Raw genomic sequence first — 21,361 nt, 5'->3', positions numbered from 1 at the left:
AAGGGGAACAAAAATTGAAACTTGAGGAATCTGTTTTCCAATTTTGAAATATCAAACTGTCTACTACTATTCTTTCTGGGGCATCTGTGCCGTGAGTTTTGCATACTTCAGCATCGTTCAAGTGTAAATAGAAATCAGTATTCAACTGAAATTCACAACAAACATTATTTTGATGAAAGAGGTTTTTTTGGATGAATGTTACGATATTGCCTGTGTGAGTACAAACAAGATCACAGTAAAAAGTATTGCTTCATATTTTCAGCCTACCACAAGTGCTCTCTTTTCATGGCCCAGAACGGATATAGCCCAGCACAGCCATATCATCCTGGTCCTCTTCCCTTCCTTCAATTTCACTCTAGAGTATGCACTTTCTCCCATGCTAATGAACATGCCACAGGACATCCCACTGTTGTGCAGCCTCTCCTCCCTCAAATCTAGCATTTTTGCTGTTCAAAGACCACTTGACAACCATCACTAAGTCCAAGCTTGCAAAGCATAATGGCCCCACTCCTGCGCTATAATACATGATTAAAAAGCTAGCTAACTGTATCCAAGCATAGATCAAGTATCTGAAATGTGAGCAGCTCCGACATGTCAGTGTCAAGAATGACAGCTGTAATGACAGTGTATAAAACCGGATAAAATTAAATCAGTTTTCTTGTATATTACAGACATCAAACACAATGTAGGGTTGGGCTAGGGGCTGGAAAGGAATAAAAGGACATTTGGAGAACAATTAATAGAGAAATAAAAACATACTTTCTACTAGATACCAAAAATACTAAGCAAAGTTCTAGTAGGATTGAAGACTTCTCATGAAAACAAAACTATTGTACATCATAACTGCCAAAAATAGAGTTTTCCAAAAAAAAATCCCACTGTAAGAGTATATCATATAAATATGTACTGTTACAGTTTACCTACATAGGAAGTGTGCCACTTATAATGAGCAATTTCATTACAGACATTCTGAAATCATACTCAGTTTTTACTTATCTCCCTTCATTATTCTTAGGAGTATTTAAGAGCAATTCTGTAAAACTCAATTCTTCATTTTTTTTAGAATTGTTCAAAATATTAAATCATAATCAGGTATCTAGGTCTGTAATTCTTTGTTGCTACAGATAAGTGGCAGAACACGTTTCTAGTACTTCTTAAATAAATTCAACAAAGATGCTGTGAGGATGAACACGAGCTACTGGTTTCACATTTCAGTATTTCCCAAGCATTGTTGCTCTAGAACAGGGGTCTTCAAACTACAGCCCGTGGGCCGGATACAACCCCCCAGGGTCCTTAATCCGACCCCTGGTATTTACAGAACACCATCACCACCCCTGCCCCTGCCAGGGGTTGGGGGGAAACCAAGCAGCCACAGATGACTTCCTGCCACTTCATCCATGCACCGGCCCCCTGTTTAGAAAGTTTGAGGACCCCTGCTCTAGAAGACCCTCACTGTGGATCTTTTCTCAAGTTTTTGGTCAAATATGCATACAGCCCATTAACAGCTCTCTCTCAAACACCTGTTCCGTGTGCTGTAACTGTCAATTGACAAATAAAACAAGGTAAAGTATTTGTTCAATGAGTAAGAAGAAACAAATTTTAATGCTAGAGTCCAATATTAATTAATCATAACTTAAGATTTTATCTTGTCTGGTTAATCAACAGCTTTGTATAATATAATCAGCAGCAGATGCTTAAAATCATGAGACATACTTGGTAGGAAAGAGAGGTTTAGGTATCTAACTACTTTTTCAAGTAATAATTCCGGGGGGCAGGGGGAGGGGAGCAAAATTGAAATGGAGTCACAGAATCATCCCACCCTTCCCACAGCTATGCCCCCACAGCAAGCACCTTACCTTCATCATTCTGGGCCAAACAACCTCCTAAGATAGTAGCAACTGCAATCCCTACAGCTAAACATTTCCAGAGACAAAACCGCTGTAACATTTTTTGTCAAACTTCACTCAAGGCAGACCTGAAAAAGAAAGATTTGATACACACATTAGTCAACCAACCTACACAAAGATGAGTAATAACAAACTATTTCACAGGTCACTACATGGGGTTTAAATAGTCTACAAGTCTACAACATTGTTTCTGTTAAAACAAGGAAGGTTAATCCCATTAGCATCAATACATCCATATGCACTCATTAACTCGATAACCATGTTTGCATAAGCCTCCAAGTAAAGAAAATGCAAGTTGCTTGCTTAAATTTGACCTCATTTCCCTAGTTTCCATACAATTAAGTATTCATTTTATCCTTCCTGCTTTAGCCTTATGCTTTAAAGCACTTTGGAGAAGTAACCGTACCAGAGATATTCTGCTTTTAAAACTAGCATTCAACTGCAGATGTTAGGAGGGACCCAGTATTCAAAAACATCCCACAGCAGAACCTCTCCCAGGAAAAACATGAGCAAACCCCAGAGATGGCCTTCTTTTAATGAGAATTAAATGAATTAGTTCATGCCCAGTAAAAGGGTTAAAACTAAAAAGAAAACCCATATGTACCAAAAAACCCACACCCACCCATACCACAAAACCAACAGGAGAACAAACTGGCCAAGACAGATCTGTCTGAACTCTGGGAGTATACTTAGAGTAACACTAGACAGTTTTACAGCTCCAATAAAGAGAATTAGCATATTTCGGTAGCCCAGAACTGAATTACTTAAAAACATTCCTTTTGCATTTAAAAACTGTGACAAATGCAATGGACTTCCTAGCAACAGAAGCGTGAAATGGAGAAAGACTTACAGCAGTATAAAAACAAGTTATTGTATAAAAATGGTTTAAGCGCTGTCTATTTTCCCAAGCAAAGCACTTGACTCTGATTTTCATTGCCATTTTCTGCTTATAACTTTCTATTGTGGTTACAGAACTGCTGTGTTTCATTTTAAGTCAAACAGACTATTAGCCCCCCCTTAACAGCCTCAGCATTAACAGCATCTGATCCTCTGTCAGCAAGATATTATTGAAGATGTGCTATCATCTTCCTTCCACAAACCAAGCTTATAGAAAGCACAAATGTATGGACAGAATCTAATTCACACAACACAGAAAAAAAACCCCACATCTACTTAGGGCATAAAACATCCTGTTAGATCACTCTCAAGAGTTATCTGAGCCACAAAGAAGCAGGGCTGCTACTAACAGAAATAGGTGATAGTTTAAGTACCAGACAAGCCAAGAATTTCTCCAAGATCTTAATTTATTCCAAACCATATCATTTTACAAAATATTTTGGTTAATATCAAGGAAACAGTGCTAGAATATAAACTGTTCCAAAAAAAACCCCAAACCCAAACCCAACAACCAAACCAACACAAGTATGTATCATGGATTTTGGAGGAAAAACTTGAGTTTTTTCAAATGGATAAGGAAAGCAAGCAGTGAAATTTAATAAGCCAGATTGATTGTACCACATTTACTTAAATATTTAAAGTTCCTAGGTGGCTGACACTGTATATATTAAGCCTGCTTCTTCAGGCTGGGTGGAATCAATGAGGCTCCCTTACACAGCAAGCAGAGCTCTTTTTTTCTTTGCAAAGACATTGATCACAGTTGACTTTATGCCTTCCAGTGGATTTCCAACACTGACATTTGCTAGTCCAAACAATGCTGTAAAAATAAAGGGGAGCAGCAAAAACCATTTAAAATCCTACATGACACACAGGGCTCCACTTCGCATTTGAGGGTTAAAAGATGGAGAGAGGCTTTCCAATCTCCATGTTCATTCAAGTAGGACTCTTCCCACCCTGTTCAGCAGTAGTAGATCACTTTAGGCAGCTAACTGCAACAGGCAGCAATTTCAGGAAGAAATTTAATATTATACTTCAAACAAGGAGGCAGCCTGTGTCTAATTGAAGCAGCAGTACAGATCTCATGGGACTGTTCATTTTCATTTCACCTAGAGAAATGTCAGTCTTGACAAAACACCTCAAGGTTACAGGAATTAATGAATTCAAGCCATGCAATAGTTATCTATGAACCATACAAAAGCACACACCTTCCTCCTCTCTCCTCCTCTTCCACTGGCACTTCTACAACAGTTTCTGCCCCTAACTCCAGCAGAGACAGCTCAAATGAGAATTTCAGACTGTTCCTAAAGGGTCTGTCACTCTTATACATGTAAGGAGAGCAGAACTGTTATCAAAAATCTCACTATCCATAATTAAAAAAACAACTAACAAACAAAACCTAACAACTATTTAAAAGCTTGCTACATAGCTATGAAAAAGTAAGCTGCAAGCTCATCAGGTATGTTACCTGTAGAGAAAAGGAGCAGCTAGTTCTTTCTTGAGCAACAACAACAACAAAAAAAAATCCCTTCCCTGAGGAACCCATTCAGGAAGTTTGCTGATGTTACTCAAAAGTGCCTTTTCCCTCTCTTTCACTTACCAAAATTCTCATTTGATAACTGTCCCCTGATTTTCCACTTAGTCAAATCAGAAGTCACTCTGGATTTTGCAATGGCACCTTCAAAGAAAAGAAATATTTTCCACTGTAATATATTCTAGTTGACTACTTTTAAAGGCTGAGTGTCTCCACATTACCCAAATGGATTCAAATTAATCCAACATCATCATTACTCTTCTGGGAACTTTTGAGGATGTGAAATTCCCAATATTTCACCATTTTTTCCTCCCACATTGAGAGGTGATCTTAAAAGATCTGGACTCCGTCAACTTTTCAGCTTAAGCAGCCAGTGTTACTACATCAGGTGGCATTTGCTGTCACATTCTTCCAATCTTTTGCACCTCGAAAAACAGAAATAAGTGGTTCAGGAGACTCTCTTAGTTTCTTCAGGTCAGTCTAAGAAAAATCACATCCATATGCAGATTACTTATGAGACCTAGAAAGAAATGCACACATGCACTTCAGAGGCCTCTGATACTCTATTTTACAACCTTGAAAAAAATATCCAGATCTCCAATCACGATGTTCTATTTTAGAAATTATTCAGAGCTCATCTGACATCCATGAGTTGAGTCTGCTCTGGAGAGATTTTATGACAGAATCTTGGCAGATTTATTTTTTACTTTGATGAAATGTCAAGTGAACCACAAGTATAGCAACACTGCTGCTCTAAGAATAAGCATCTATTCACAACTGTAATACAGCAGAATAAAATTGCACAGAGACACACCCATTTTCCTCCAATTTGTACCAGAATAAACTGGTATGAAGTGTAGAAAACAAGAATATTCTTAAGTTCAACAGATTTTGCTAAGTGGGAAATAGCTCACAACAAAGAAGTTACTACCAATGTCCCCAAAAGTAAACAATATGTAAGAAATACAGTATTGAACTCTAGATGCACAAAAAATATTAAATGAAAACCAGAAAGTTAAAATTTAAGGGAATTTCACTTCCTGGCATGCCTGCATTTTAAAAAGGAAAAAAATTTTGATAATGTTCTCTCCAGAGCATTCCCCAATTGACTATACAGTTGAGAAACAAAAATACACACAGATTTTTTCCAGAGGAGTGGCAGCAGCAGCAGGCGATCACTGGAGATTTTTACAGCTCAACTGCTGCAAACTGGCATAATCACACTCTGAGGAGCAATCATGTCTCCTCTTCTCACCTCTGGCCTTTTTTTATTTCCCCCTACTACCCTCTCACCAATACAGCTACTGAATCAGCCAAAACACCGACTAGTTATCGAGACATTTATACAAGAGGCATTTAAAATCTAACAGGAGATAAAAGTGAATAAAAAACCCCCCAAAACATCAAATAGAAGCTATCAAATCCAAGCACCTTGAATATATTTAAGGCCAAATTATATTACAGTAACCTTAAATACTTATTGAAGATCAGTTGTTACTACAGTACTTAAAACATTGCATTTACTTGAAGCTGAGGGGGGAAACATGGACTCAGTCAAAATAAATAACCATGCATAGTTGGGGTAAAAAAATGATTTAAAATGCCTATACAGACTTGTTTGCTGTGTAGAAATACAAACAGTTATAAGAATTTTTTTTTAAATTGGATACATGCTAACAAGCTAATGTCACCTGTTAAATGGAACTGATGATTTATAAAAGTTAACCTCCCAGAGAAAGATAGGCAAAGGAGCAAAAAAAGAAAATTAAAATCATTTAAGCATTTCAGAGTTGATAACATTGAATGAAAAACTAGTGTACAAATACCCAACTCCTTGCACACATTGTCCACATTGGTCTCTAATAAACTCAACTCACAACTATCGAGTTTAAATTGCAGCAGAATCCAGCATTTCAGTAAACACTTGACAATTCAATTTGAATCAGAAAAAAAACCAAACAAACAGATCACCAAATTCTGGACTGTGTTTGCAGCAAGCCAAAAGTGGAATACAGTAGTGCCACACCACATAAATAGTCATGGAGCAACAACTTCTTTAAGTGTTCTCTTACCATTAAGCAGCAAATCTGAAAACAACTTTGAGGCACTCTATCAGGGCTTCAAACCCATAAATCCATTGTAGAAGCAGAAACAGCATATTTAAAAAGAAATTAAGTACACAGTAATTCAGTCAAAACGTAAACAAATATTTGCTATTTAATATATATATCAAAAACAAAAGCTCCCATGAAACTGCCATAGTTGGATGAGTAAGACAGCATTTTAAAAAAAATTAAGTACACATTTATATCTAGGCTATTAATTTACACAACCATCCAGAACTCCTTCAAGCATCAGAAGCTACACATTTTGCTTAGTGGTATTGCTCTTTGTATTTTATGATTGTGATAAATCTTTAAAGTTACATGTAACAATTGTTTAAACACAGGAAAAACTATAGCGGACAGTTTTATTATAAGGTTCATCTGTATAACTACTGATCAGATTAAGTCTTTTAAAGATTGTGTACACAAAAATAGGGTTCAGACTGAAGTGCAAATGCTTATTCTATAGAACAGGTGCCATAATAAATCAGAAGTGTCAAAAGAAACGGGGGGGGGGGGGGGGGAAGTCTCTTACAGAAGCCAAAAAGGAGATTAATTTGCTTCGAAGTCTGATAGTGTTCCTGGCTTGATAAAAGCTACAGTCCATTAAACTATACACCGAAATGTTTTATTTTTGTTGTTGAAACAATTACATTGAACTGTTAACATACAAAAAAGCCTTATGAAGTGTTAATGAAACACATGAACAGACAAAAAAACCACCCCACAACTCTGGTTTGTCTCAACGCCATTCTTAACTAATGTCACTTCATATGGTGGGGAGCTACATCTGCCTTAACATATGTCCTATTCCAGTTAGGCACAGCAGAATGCCTACCATTTACAGTTTTAGCTGTTTCCAGTGCCACGCAAACCAAATGCAGCACAGCACTGTGACACTTACGCTAGCAAGCAGATGGGACTCATAGGTACAGTAGAAGTCAGTGCTGGGACCTGACATCCACACTAATTATCTCAGGGTGGGGTACTTCTGATTAGCTGGGTCCCAAGCCCGAATTGCTGCTGGAGCACATCTGGAGCATATCAGCTGGAAAGCTACAGTGCTGGAAAACATCTTCCCTTTAGGTTTAACCCGAGGCGAGGGGCAGAGTGGGGGTGTGGGGGATGTGTGCACATGCACACACACACATGCTAAATTTCATCTCATGAGCTCAGGAACCACCACTATTTTGAGGCATCCTGCAAGGCTAAAAGTCAGGCCACAAACTCCTGTGCCCAGTTCCCAGGCAACTGCTGAGCCCATCTCACAGCACCTACTTAAGAACAAGAGAAGAACCAGTGAAGGAAGACTTTACCTTTGAATTAAAGCAATGCAAGCTGTTTCTTGCTCTAATTCAACAGCAAGTGTGAATACCTTAAGTCAAATATCTGTTTAAATGCTTTCCTGAAGAAGAGTTCAAGCATAAGCAAATATTTGGCTGAACTGGGGTCATTGCGAATAATCTACTGTGCAAATACAACCAGAACACTACTACAGTTTTTATTTCACTAACAATGCTTGAGCATATTCCAGCCTATGGACTCTTGTGTTTACCCAACCCCTATATTAGCTATAGGGCTTTCATGCTATAGAGTCAGCACAACTGGTATGGGTTTTGTTACTCTCCCCTCCTTGGAATAAAAGTCTTCTGGAATATGGAGGTTTTTTAAGATCAAGATCAAACATGCTCACAACTCCGTTCCTTTTTCACAGCTGCTGGATCCATTCTTATGGATCCAGTCCAAATAAACCAACATAAAGAACAGAATTGCATTGATGCTGCATTTCTGGCTTTTCTCCTCTTCTCTGTTTACCAGGGTCTTGATTTTCTAGCCTTACTTGGAGAGAGCATTTTTAGAAAGCAGATATCCGAGAACTTAAGAAAAATCTGACGGCAATTTATATGAAAAACTGAAAATATTTTCATCTGCAAGTTAAAATTCCTCAGCATGCTTCTACTTTCAAATAATTCATACATTCCTCCTTGCCCATATTATTCTAAGGGCTACTACTTTTAAGTATTTCCCTACCCACTCTTTACACCTATTATTTTCTGTGCCTTTCATAGAGAAATGACCACTTTTGTATAAGATGCTTAGGCACTGCCACAGAAAGGTATTTCTAAAGAAAGTAGAGCAGCAGTAACAGCAAATTACTTGCCTCTGCATTAGCTCAAAAGTAATTTAAAACTTCAATGACAGCACTTCATTTAGATACAGCTGAGACTGTACCTAGATGTGAACGATATAATTTAAAAGTTAACAAGAGTCGTTTGTACTTCAATGCAAAAATTCCTACGTTTATTTACCCCCAAAATAACGTGTATTTTCCTATACTCCATCAATAAATTATTTTCCATCTCTATACAGCAATAGTAGCCAATGCGTTTACAGCCTGACTCACAGTAGGTGACATCCTGAGAGCACTTTTCCAAACCCCCTACCAGCAGAATGTACTATAAAGGCACTATATTAACACTTGATGTAGCATACTGCTAATTTCCACAGAAGACAGAAGATTGCTAAGTATATGTAGGTTTGAACAGAGAAATGTCAACTATACTACCCAAAAATAGAAAAAAGCTTTTCTAGAACAACTGACGTAGAGATGGAGAAGAATTATTTCCCATCTCCATCACTAGTTGTGAATGCTTGATTTATTTTCTGTATTTTTAAAAAGTAATCCAGCTATTAGATGTATTAACAGTGTTACAACCTCTTAATCATGAGCGGGTAAATAAAGTACCCAATTCATACCTGTCTACAAATCCAATTTATAAATGTATTATATAGATATTCAGTTTCCCAACCCCTGTGCATGGACTTAACCTATAAAACACTGTTCTCACAGAAGGCTTTGAATACTTAATCAAAAAACATTTGTAAATTTGGGCTGCATCACACTGTACATGCGAAACTCCTGCTTTGCAGATTGTGTCTCTAGAAAGAGAAGGAGGGAAAGATATCCTAAACCCCCATATATCACTGCCAGAAGACTTAATTTAAAAAGTAACATTAACTGCTTAATGTAACAATATTAGAAGAAATACAATCTATATTAGTCAGAGGTAGCAAAGTTAGTTCTTCAATAATCTTCATCCCTACAAAATAGGCACATAAAGCTTAAATTATACATTGAAGTGCAGGCTATTTTGCTAGTTAATAATGAAAATATATTTTGATATGAAAGTACAAATTAAAAGATCGGCTTCATTGCTTTTACTGCAAGACAAGTATTGGATGACATCCCAGAAATCTCTCAGTTCCTTCCTTGCCAGAGCTGTTCCTCTCCAAGGGTCATTCATTGGACTTACTTAATACAGAGGAGCAAATCAGGTTTTCTTTAAGCAAAAAATAAGGAAGATCTTGGTATTGCTACAGTGGAAAGAATGTTTGATTTTTGAAATCTTAGATAGTTTGAAAGTTCAGGTTCTTCCTGGCTCCCACTCAAGTTTTCAACAAGCTAGAAGATTCCCATAGGAGCAAAACACATGAAATGCAATGAAGAAGAAAAAGCACACTCAGACACACAACTCTTAGCTTGTGCTGCTGGGAACCTAAATGAATGTTAGTGCTCTCAGGTTAAGCAACTGGGGTTTGGCCAGGATAGAGGTGCTGTCAAAATGGCAGCAAACAGCAAAAATACCTAAAAGCAGTGAGGCTGGAAGGCATCCAGCTCACTCCACCACCACCACCAACTGGGGGGCAGGGGACACACACCACTGCCCAGCTCCAAAAAGGACATGCAGTCTCCAGCTGCAGCTACTGTCACACAACATGCCAAGCCCTTGCTAGGAGCATACAACAAGTAGTTTACTATGCAGTACCATTAAAAAGATGTTGAGCCAGTTAAAATGGTTCATTGAGCACCATTAGAAGGACTGAATTTCTGCATCTAGACATCTGTTCATCTTTCCCAAGATTAATGGTTCTTTGAAGATGAACCTACCTTTAAATACTCATGTTAAAGTCAAAATATCCAAATCTACCCAGCTCTATTCTTAACTTTCCTATTCCTGCTTCCTGCTAGACCAGACAGACACCACCACAGCCATAAGTCTCTCTCTCAGGCCAGAAACTATTCTGTCAAGAGTCCCTCTGAGTGCTCCTTGTAGGAAACCACTAACTGTCTCAACATCTCAAGGCTTAAAAACTGACTTCCATTATAGCAATGGAAACGTCCAAAACTCTGTTAGGTGGATTTATTTTATCAAAGAAAATTACGTTGTCTCAAGTAGAATATATATGCTGCAGATTCTCATCTCTAAGAGATTTTTTATTTAAATTTTGTAAAATAAACACATCAAAGTTGTCAAAGCACAGTCTACCTTTCTAGAAAATGAGTGTTTCTACTTGCCTGTTAGTCATCACACATCAAACGCAGCATTAAATACACCCTGGAGTAATTACAGGGGGTTTTACTAGCTCTTAAAATAGTTCAATACAACGGCATTTCAGAATTAACATGCATACACATAAATATACACACATGCGCACACACACACTTAGCAGACATTATATTCAGCTACTTCCATATCAAGGTGAAGATTGTGTTATTATACATTACTGAGCCAGAAGTTTTAAAAATAGTCCTAGCTTTTGGAGTTAGGACAGCTTAATTAAAGTTGATTAAGCCAAACAGCTACTGGAGTTGCATGTCTGCACTCCACAGACTACATAAAGAAAGTTTAGAAGGTTTAAAGGTGCCTTCTCTTGTAATTTGTTTCTCTAGAAATAAAATTTTCCACTTAACCCTTTAAAGCAGTTGGGTTGTAAACTATGTGTAATTACTATTTATAACAAATCTTGATAAAGAAACCCACCAAGAAGAGTCCTTGAGAGTTATCTGCAGTCCCATTTCTAATGTTGCTCCCAGCAATCACGTTCCTAGACAGATCCCTGTGGAGATAGCATAGCTCAACAGGCTGCCTCACACTAGAAGCTTTGTTTAACTGGCAATCACAGAAAGTAAAACCAAAGTCCTCCACTGCTGCTGTTTGTTGGAGTAACTCCATCACCTTCCATATTGCTGAGGATGTCACTCAGCTACAAACTCTTCTATCAGAGACATCCATAAGCAGTTGCTCATAGCAGTGGAATAATAGCATTACAAAGCCCTCCATAAGCTAATGCACATTCCATTACTGTATAAATGAAGGATTCTATTCAGCCTGCCTTCCTTCACACCCTTGGGATACCCAGTACCTGCTTCTCCTTGTTCCTCAGTAAACCCTTGACACCTCTTCTCCCACCAGTGCCTACCTGACTATTAACCTCCAATAAACCAGTAACACTCCAAATACAGCTTTTCCTCTACAGCCACAGCTGACTACAGAGAAGAATCCCTTTCTGAACTCTCCAGATGCCAGACTACTCAGCATAGCTCATCATAAATTGAGCTATTTCACAAAGAATTTAAGTTTCTTTTCTAGAAAAGTGCAGTAAACAGCAAGTTTCTTGTTCATCAGTTCCTTGTTTACTGGGTTAATCAATGCACTATCAGTTACCATATTTTGCTACACACTTACCAGCTCTTAAACCAACAAATTATTTAACCCATAAGCCAAGCACACAAGGAGGCTTCAACACATTAAACAACCTCATATGTTGAGTTACCTGTTTCATCTAGGCCTCTCTCATACATCACCACAGTTTTGTTGATATGCCTTGTCAGTCTGGACAGCTGGATTTGAGAGTCTGCTAATCAAGTCACATGCAATAGCTCCATTATTTTAACCATATACCAACTGGTAATCACCCATCCCATTTTCAAGCCCTGTGTAGCATTACTTTATCTATTCTTGCTAGGCCTGCCATTCGGTCTCCTGCTGTTCCCATCTAACAGCAATCCAACACCAAAGGAGTCCTGTCTTGTCTTTCCCCACCTCCTTCACTCTGTCAGGTGCTAGTTCACATCGAACTTGCTCTCCATCACCACTCCTATACAGCCTCTTCCAAACCTCCAGCTCTGCTCCATGTTCTCTCATATGCCCCTCTACTCTCCAAACTTTTCCATATCTAACATCAAGTCTACCAGTCTTCAAATACCCTTTCACTTACCTGCTCCATGATATTCCTTCCCAGTATTTTGGGGGCTCTTACCTTTACAAATCCCTCTTATGACTTTTTACTAGACAATAAATGCATAATTAGATGTGATTACTTGTTTTGATTACACTTTGCTTTCTGAGCTTGCTGGCCATGAGGGAAAGGAGGCTGTTACATACTTGCTCTGTTTTCACGTATTTATTCTTTCCCTTTTAAAAGTCTTCACAGAACCTGCAATCATTCCCTCTCCACATCTGCCCACCTCTATCTAACCCCTACCACCTTCCAAACCTTCTCATCATTCCAGTCACCTTTTAGCCCTCTGGCAAATATGTATATCCATCTCCAGAATCTCTATTTCTCCAGCTACTTGTACACCTCAGTACTGCATCTAGGCCCAACACTCAGCATTTGACACTCTAGATTTCCTGGATTTTGCATATTCCTGCTTTCCTAAAACCAAAGATCAGGCAGCTCTCTCACATGCCCAGGTTTCTTTGGCTATTCTGAGACACTTAGTCTCCACATCTTTCAAGAAAATCCTTCTCTTCTAGCCTTCAAGGATTTGAAAAGTACTTCTGTGCACTAATGAATAAAGGACTTGATCTTGCATTTATCAGCTTCCTTATTCAACTACATTTGTCAGTGATTCACACATTGCAGAGCTGGGGGGTATGTGCCCGTGTTTTGTGACTTTTCCATACGCACAAGGTACTCATTCAGGGACACCTGGCAGTAAGAGTGCCTATCAAAACTGCTGTGTGCCTTCAATGGGAAAAAAAGGAAAGATTCTTGCGTTTCTTTAAGAAACACAACGTCATCCATTGAAGAGCACTGTACCTCACCACAATGTTGTGCAACAGAGACAAAACACATCACCACAAGCAAACCTTGAGGTGGACAGAACAAAACACAGCCACATGGGTGGTGATGCACTTCAAGATTTAGAATTATCCCCACTTCAGTGTAAATGCAGCACATACCTTGGAATAGGTTAAGCAGGTTTTTTGAACAGAAGACATTTAATCATTTAAATACTTAATTCATAGGTACTGTATTAGTGATTCTTTCCAGAAGACAGGAAAGTTTAGCCAAAATGGGTTTACAAATATTTATCTTTCACCAACCATCAAAATATCCAAGTAAAGATAAGATACTTAAAAGAAATCCAAGAGCACTACATACTACCAAAAAAGAGCTTTAACAGCTTCTGTTTTAACAGCACAGCAATAATGCATCAGAGTAATACTTAAAAACAGGGCTATGTTATTCTCAGATTTCAAAAGATGTCAAAGTAAATAAGATTGTTGAAACAATTTCCTGTAACATCTCCTAAAGGAAAAAACAACCTTGCTCTTTCACAGTCATTAAAAGAACAGTATCCTTACACACACCCCTAAGGTCATCTAGCACCACCATTTTGCCTCTGACTGAGACCAGCTACAGGAGAATGGGCAAAGGTAAACAAGTAAATGCATTCTGAGATGCAGACAGCATTCAAGATGCACACAACCTGTATATGTAAAGAGGCACCTGATTAAGTTCTGTCCCTCTCCTACTCACTTCCAGCATCCTAGCTCCTATTTTTGATTGCTACTGAGCTGACATTTCTATGAATTCCATAAAAACTGGCATTTAGAAGTCATTAAGCTGAGCTGGTAAAGCTTAATAGAGTCTGGAAACAGCCGACACAACTTTTGACACTCACTGAACTCCACAGAGCATACGAATGAGTCAATACATATCTACTAGGATATTATCACACATTCAGGCATGAGATAACAACTCAAACTTTTGAAACTAGAGGTGAAGATACCTCCTTTATCTGGAGTAATATAACTTGACTCAAGGTTCAGCAGCAGTGGCCCCAATATAAAAACATATTGACCCTCACAAGCAGACAAGGACATGCAAGTAGACTAGTACCCAAGTCACTCAGGTGGAAGAAGATACATACACAAATTCATGATAGACAGCTAGGCAATGGCTTGCCTTATTCAAGGAAAAATAAGCAATGCCAATCCATCTTGGAAGCTGCTCTGATCACACCACTGAAGTAATTTTACTACCTAGAAATCTGACAACAGTGACTCCTGAAAGAAACCAGTACATGTAAACATTTCCAAACAACAGACAGCTCAGAAACAGTAATATGCAAAGCACAGAGTCCTACTCACTGCTGAAGTCAGATGACAGTAACGGACTCGCGAGTCATGATTTTTCATCCAGGTGAGAGTGGGATTTTGCACATGGTCCTGAGACAATTACTTTAAAGCAAAAGGAAGATGCATTCATAGAGTTTGCATCAACAACATGACCTGTACAGGAATTATGGCTAAATAGTGTCAAATGAAGTGATATGGCTATTCCTGATGCCTTGTTCCTCCTTGCAGACTATCCTGAAGCTGCCAGGATAGTAACGTACAAAAAAGACCCCAGCAGCAAGAACATTCATTCTAAAGATAAAATTACAGGACAGTCGTCTTTTAGTATCAGAAGAGAGATACCTTTCAATGCAGGCAGATATTTGATGGGAAAGGCAGCATTCCTGTGGGACTGCGCAATACTTTCATGCTCAGGTGGGGTTTTTTTAGTGTGGTTTCTTTTGTTTGTTTACCACCACCACCCCCAAAATGGTATTGTATCACAGTGCATTAACTTAAGACATGGTTCTGGGATACTCTAGAATGGAAAGCAGCCATAGTGTATGACATTAGCTGTTCAAGGTGAAAGTCTGAACTGTAGGAAACAAAATTTTAGTCAGACAAATTTAGTTGTAAACACAATAGAAAACTAAGAGATAACAGACCAGATGAGCTGGCCCACATGGTTTACTACTGTTGGATGAAGGAGATGTAGATGTCAGTACTGGAGTCAGTGAAGTAGTATGGAATAAAGAAGTGCCAACTGTGAAAGTCTGCCGACTCCACAGAGGTTCAGCTGTGGTTATTAACAACCACAGAGGATTGTGAGCAGCATTATGAGGATGTAAATGCATTTAGTACCTGAGCAATAGCTTGGGAAATGAATTTCCATTTGGATAAAAATGCACATTGGGACAAGTAAGATATTCATGTATGCAAATAAGGATTCTGAATTTGTCAGCATTTTAGCTATTTTCCCCTCAGAGGAGACAGTATAGATAGCTGCTGTAGCGTAATGTGTACTGAGTTAAAGTAAACAACATGCTTGGAAGCATTAGAAGAGCTAGAAATAGGACCTAAATTATAATGACATTATAAAGGACAATAGAAGAACCCTAGAGCATTAAATGCTGGTTTTGTTGCCATAATTTCAGAGAAAGACACCAGAGAAGGAACAAGTCTCAGGCAGGACAGGCTCAACTCTCTTCAAGACACTGAGAGACCTAACCCTTCTTTCTCAAACAGAACAAGAAGCCCCAAAAAACAACACCCACCTCTGAGAAAGCAGCCCAAGGATTACTTATCAAAAGAAAGAGACATTACAGATATCAACTGACATACTGGTTACCAAAACTGGTGTAGTAACATTTTTTTTCACTTGACACTGTAATATTTCTAAACTACAATAATATGGACAGAAATAAAAGCAAGAATAAATACAAGAAATCTTTTTCATACAAACTAAACACTTGGGCTTTCTCAGGAAGTCATTAAGACAGAGAGTGCAATTGACTACTCCCAGTTGAGTTACCTTTGCAAACAGTAACATTTTTAACTCTGCAGGTTAAGGCAAAGATATTCCATGCTTCCCAGGCTTTTACAAACTGCCTGCAGGAGCCAAGAGAGAACAGCCATGTAGTACTATACAGCTCACCCTAAGGGGCACGGTTCAGGGGAGCTTTTCACTTTCTCTATGCATTGAACATGCAATAACAGAGGAATACATGCTGAACATAACAGATGAATGGCTTAATTCAGTTGCTAATTTACATGTTTTCACTTCTCCCACACCTCCCCCAGCTGTATGTTACAAACTTAGTAAAGCATATAAAACCTGTAAATGAAGAGTTCCCTCACACTTCTCTACACTTGTTCCAAGCTAAAGAACTCCAAACCTGGAGTAAAGAAGTTTCTTCACTGTCACTTTACTTGCATCACTTTGGCCCTCAGCACACAACAGAGAAGAGAAAAATTACCATACCTGAGCATAAAGCCACCAGCTTTTTGGGAAACTTGGGCTCAAATCCAACTTTTAACAGTATGCCGATTCAGACAGTCTGTAATTAGCAATATGACTGCAAGTGATAACATATCCCATAGAGACTGGTATCTCTTTGTCCTTCACACAGTCTTTCAAAGTAAGGTGCTCTAAAAACTAATATTCAATTCTATCATCTGACCAATCTCTTCTGTTTCCATTTAACAAAAAAATACAGTTTTCATATTTGAATCTCTTACTGTAGTATGATGCTGTAAAATGGAAGGAGAAATGGGTTTCCAGTCTAAGACAGGAGGAGCTAAAATCCACTACCATGACATACAGCACAGCAAGTAAAAATAAATAATCCACATTTTCACTTAGTTTTCCACAAGTGAAGGCAACACTGTGAGCAACAAAACTATTTTCTTTTTTGAAATGTGTAATTCAATCTTAAGACAGTTTCCCAGTGGTAAAATATACATGTATTTTGCAGGGCATGCTGACAACAGATACCAGTCCTCAGAATCCAAAATCTTAAAATGCTAGAAATGGGAAAATGCAGAAAGCTGCACTGAAGCCCCTGAACTTGCACAATTCCGTTATCACACAATAATGAGAAATCAGAGGCAGAAGGTCCCAGGTAGCTGCACTGCCTTGTAGGCACAAACCATCTTAACACACTGATGTACACCTGCTCCCCAGACAGCATTTCTAACTTCGTGTAGTAGGTGGCCCCAACTCCTGAGATCACCATTGTAACTTCCTTTCAAAAACAGGTTTTGGAGCAAGATGACAACATTTTTGTCTGCACTCCTTCTCCAAAGTAAATTTCATATTTTTGCTACTGTATGGCAGGTTTTCCAAAGTGGATTCCCCAGCAGTGCTGAGCAGCAGGTCTTTTTCATGGTAGACTTCTGATGGATGGAACATCATTATCAGCCTCAGAAGCAGAGCGTGCCTGGAGGCCAGGACTATCACCACTACAAATTCTCTTCTAGCCTCCAGTGCAGAGGAGCCTAACCACATCTACCAAAGCAGGTCTCACAATATTTTAATAGCATGCCTCTGAAGTTAGAACTGTTTATTTTTTTTCCTCCAATGTATGTATCAGTTCAAGATCAACTCCAAGACAACAGGTGCTAGACCGCCATTTATAGCATAGTCCAGCACTTCCCCTCAACACACAATTTAAAGATAGAAGTAATTATGAAGGCCTTTTTTTTGGCTAGCAAGTAGCTACACTAGATTAGCCTATCAGTTCCCCAAAGACCCAGACTGCCTTCCCATAACACAGAGAATTTTGCTTTTGTGCCAGGGTTCATTTGATTATGAAGCTGTGTGTTTTGCCCTGAACACACAGATATATTGTTGCAGTGACATGAACTTTTCCTGGAGTTCGCTGTGATCTGAGGTATTCCTCTCCAAGAGAGAAAATTGGAAAAATCTCCTTCAAGACAAAATATCATTACAACAATAAGGAGTTTTGTCTTAGAGGCAAGGCACCAAAATGAAAGCAAAATTTATATGGATGTAGTACCAACAAAAACCTTCGAGAAACTATACAAAATACAATCCATGACAGAAGCACTGCAACTTGTCCTGAGGACACAGTTGAACTTAGGTGGCACAACTAAAGTAGAGATTATCACAGTAATGACATGAATGCTGCTGTATAGCCTTATCACATTTTTTAAGTTTAAATTGTCAGTGGCCTCATAAATTGCATCTTGAAGGCGTTAGTTTTAGACATACTGAGATCAGATTTTATTATAAAGAAACAGTTTCAATAATGCAATTGGATCAATGCTATTAAATAACTATGCCACCATATTCCAGGATTGTGTATTTTTTTTTTCCCCATCAGCCTCTGCAAGACAGAGGGGAAAAGAAAGAATAAGAGCAATAATACTTTGAACTTAACACTGAAAAAAGGCCATGAAGACCCAGCATTGGCTAAACCTCCTCACAGGCCACTTGTATGGGGAAACTTAACTCAGATTGGAAGGCAGCAGCTCTTCAAAATACCAACCAATAAGCAGACATCCTAAAACAAGCAACCTCTTCAGTTAACTTAAGTAGCTATAAATCACTTTAGATCAGGCATTCTCAATCATGACTAAAAGATACTATCCTTTTATTGAAATTAATCTCGAGACATATTTATAGACTTCTATACTCTCAGTTTTCAAATGTTTTCAAAGTTCTGCTGAATTTCTCCTCGAAACTTTTATGCATGCACCATTTACCCAATGCTTTAATCATCATTTATACCTTTCTCAGAACAAATGCAGAGGCAAAAATGCAAATATATATATTTTCAGGTATAACAATATGCAATTATAAATACTACATATATCTGAAAGCACTTGATGCAGATAGATTGCAAAATCTGGATCAGCATATGTCCCATCAGGGGACTGAAAAGTTATGTATGTTGGCTTTCTGTGCTGTAGTCCTTTTGCAGGATCTTTTAGAAATAATATCCTGTTGCTTCTGTTTTGTGCCCTTCAACATAAATCTCTCTTAAATAAACTCTCACAGGGAAAAAGTGTTTCTCCAACAGAAAGACTATGTATTTTTGCAATTTTTACTACATGTGAATACAAAGGGAACTATTACTCACAAGACATCCTGGTCTTCTACTTTATATACAGGTGTTGTTGGAGTAATCCCCATTCCAAACCACTCAATCTTATAATGGAAAGCCATAGAAAAATCATGTATGCAACACAGCTACTCTTTGGAACTGTGCTCTACTTTCAGTGTCATTATAATTGCTTAGAAAAATAATTTCTGATTGATCCAATTTTTAAGTTACACATTTAAAAATAAAAATATTTTTGTCCTGGTTCCCCCCCATGTTCCTCAAAATCTACTGAAGAGCAGACTGTTCAGTATGGAAAACATTAGCAAAACATATTAACCACAATTTCAATAGAAGGTTTTCAGAAGTACTCTGTTCATGAGACTTTACCAGCTTTGATTCAAAATGGAAGTTTAATGAGATACATAACTTTCAAATTCATTAGGAACAAAAAATGATCCAACAGTAGAGAAATTTCCTAATGCCCACTCTATGCTTTTCTTTTTAACTCAAATTAATAATTATACTTCTACATTCTTTAAGGAGGAATCAGTGCTCAAAAAGTAATCATTGTATGTTGGGGTAAATATCTTGCGTTCTTTATAGGGAAACCAGGCTTTCAATCACTTCAAATCCAGAACTGGGCTTCAGTAAGTAACTACCAGCACCATTCTACAAGAATTATCTACAGGGTAAAAAAAAATAATAATCAAAGAATTAACCTGCTTAATATAGCTGAAGGACTTCAAAAGCACAAAAGTTCCTCAATACTATTTGCTGAACCCATTGCATCTTACCTCCTCATTTTTTACCAAAAGCTCAAATCCTGGTCCCAACTGTTTCAACTGTAATTAATTAATATTAATTTCTCCCTTTCTGTTTCCTTAAGCTGAATTTCATAGAAATGGGTCTTTATTAAAGTTCATTTTCCTTCTTCGAGGACCGCTAACACAGAAGGCCTGTGATTGCAATCCAATTACCAAAAGTTATGGAGACTCGCCACCATATTGACCAGATAGATGGGTCCAAATGAGGCCACTCAGGACACAGAAATTAATTCTTAAGGTAAAGGAATGAGCAGCCCAGACAAGCTCAGGGAACTGGGCTTGTCACCAGAGTGAATTTGCACGAGATTAAAGGGGACAAGCTACATTCCAATCAAATGAGCAGTTGACAGCATATTTAGGATATAAACAGAAAAGGTCTTCTCTAAATAGATCAGATCTTTAATGCTTTGGAAGGCATTGTTTGCAGGCTCCACCATGCAATAAATTGATTTAGCAAAATGTCAAGCTGGAGGGAGGAGGCAAGAAACAGGAGTTGAATTCCTCCCAAAAGAACATAAACTATATAACTGTACTGAAAAAGGCAGATGAAGGATTTACTGATCTGCTGGAGTATTTAATGAAATTATTCTCATTAGCATAGACTTTATGATTTGGATCATTACTATCTCTCCCCCAATAATTCAGTCCCTTCTCATTATGCAAAAAAACTTCACATAAATACCGTCATGCTCATCTCTTCAATCGCTTGTGCAATTGGAAGACTGCTGCTTAAAAATAATCTTACACTTCTACTTAACCAGCATAATTTGGTTTAAAAACTGTAAAATCCAAATCTGAGCATCCCAAGACACAGACAGAGTAATTTTGTTTTGTGCCAGGGCATCAAGTCCACTCTTACTACACGTGAACATTTTGTATAATCTTTGAAGTTAATTGAATGTCCAATCTGACCGTAACTTTGATATTATACACTAAATTCAGTTCACTATTAATAAACATAACCATAACTAACAGTTGAACTGTAAAACACACAATAAAAAAGGTGGGCTCTCTGAAAAACAATTCAAACTGAATTCTTACTTCTGAGGAGGCAAAGAAAAATACATATTTTAGCATCAACTGGGTACAACAAATTTTATTCTACATATAAAATCCTTTTACATTTTTTAAAAAAATCATTTATTAAAGCAAAATTGTTGGCTTTACTTCCAAGAATCGTTGAATTCACCTATGTTTGAATCCTCATTTCAACATACCCCAAAACATGATCTTATAAAAGATCAGTACAGATTTTTATCTTGCCTATTTGCAAGTTCACTAAGGTCAGAAGAGACTGTAAGAAACAGTTAGCTGGGGTCAAGCCTGATTGAAAACTC

At 37.9% G+C, this 21,361-nt stretch overlaps 1 protein-coding gene across 8 annotated transcripts in view; it reads right to left on the bottom strand.

The window, feature by feature from the left end:
- Positions 1-21,361, bottom strand: part of PCDH15 (protocadherin related 15) — a 442,830-nt gene that overhangs the window by 371,675 nt on the left and 49,794 nt on the right. For all 8 annotated transcript variants that reach the window (XM_037400858.1, XM_037400859.1, XM_037400861.1 and 5 more), the window contains exon 2: positions 1,857-1,975. In XM_037400858.1, coding sequence (XP_037256755.1) covers positions 1,857-1,947 — 91 coding nt within the window. In that variant the 5' untranslated portion in view covers positions 1,948-1,975. The remainder of the gene's footprint in view (positions 1-1,856; positions 1,976-21,361) is intronic.

Source organism: Falco rusticolus, chromosome 9, assembly GCF_015220075.1.
Source record: "Falco rusticolus isolate bFalRus1 chromosome 9, bFalRus1.pri, whole genome shotgun sequence".
NCBI lineage: Eukaryota > Metazoa > Chordata > Aves > Falconiformes > Falconidae > Falco > Falco rusticolus.
This window is presented reverse-complemented; position numbering and strand designations above follow the sequence as displayed.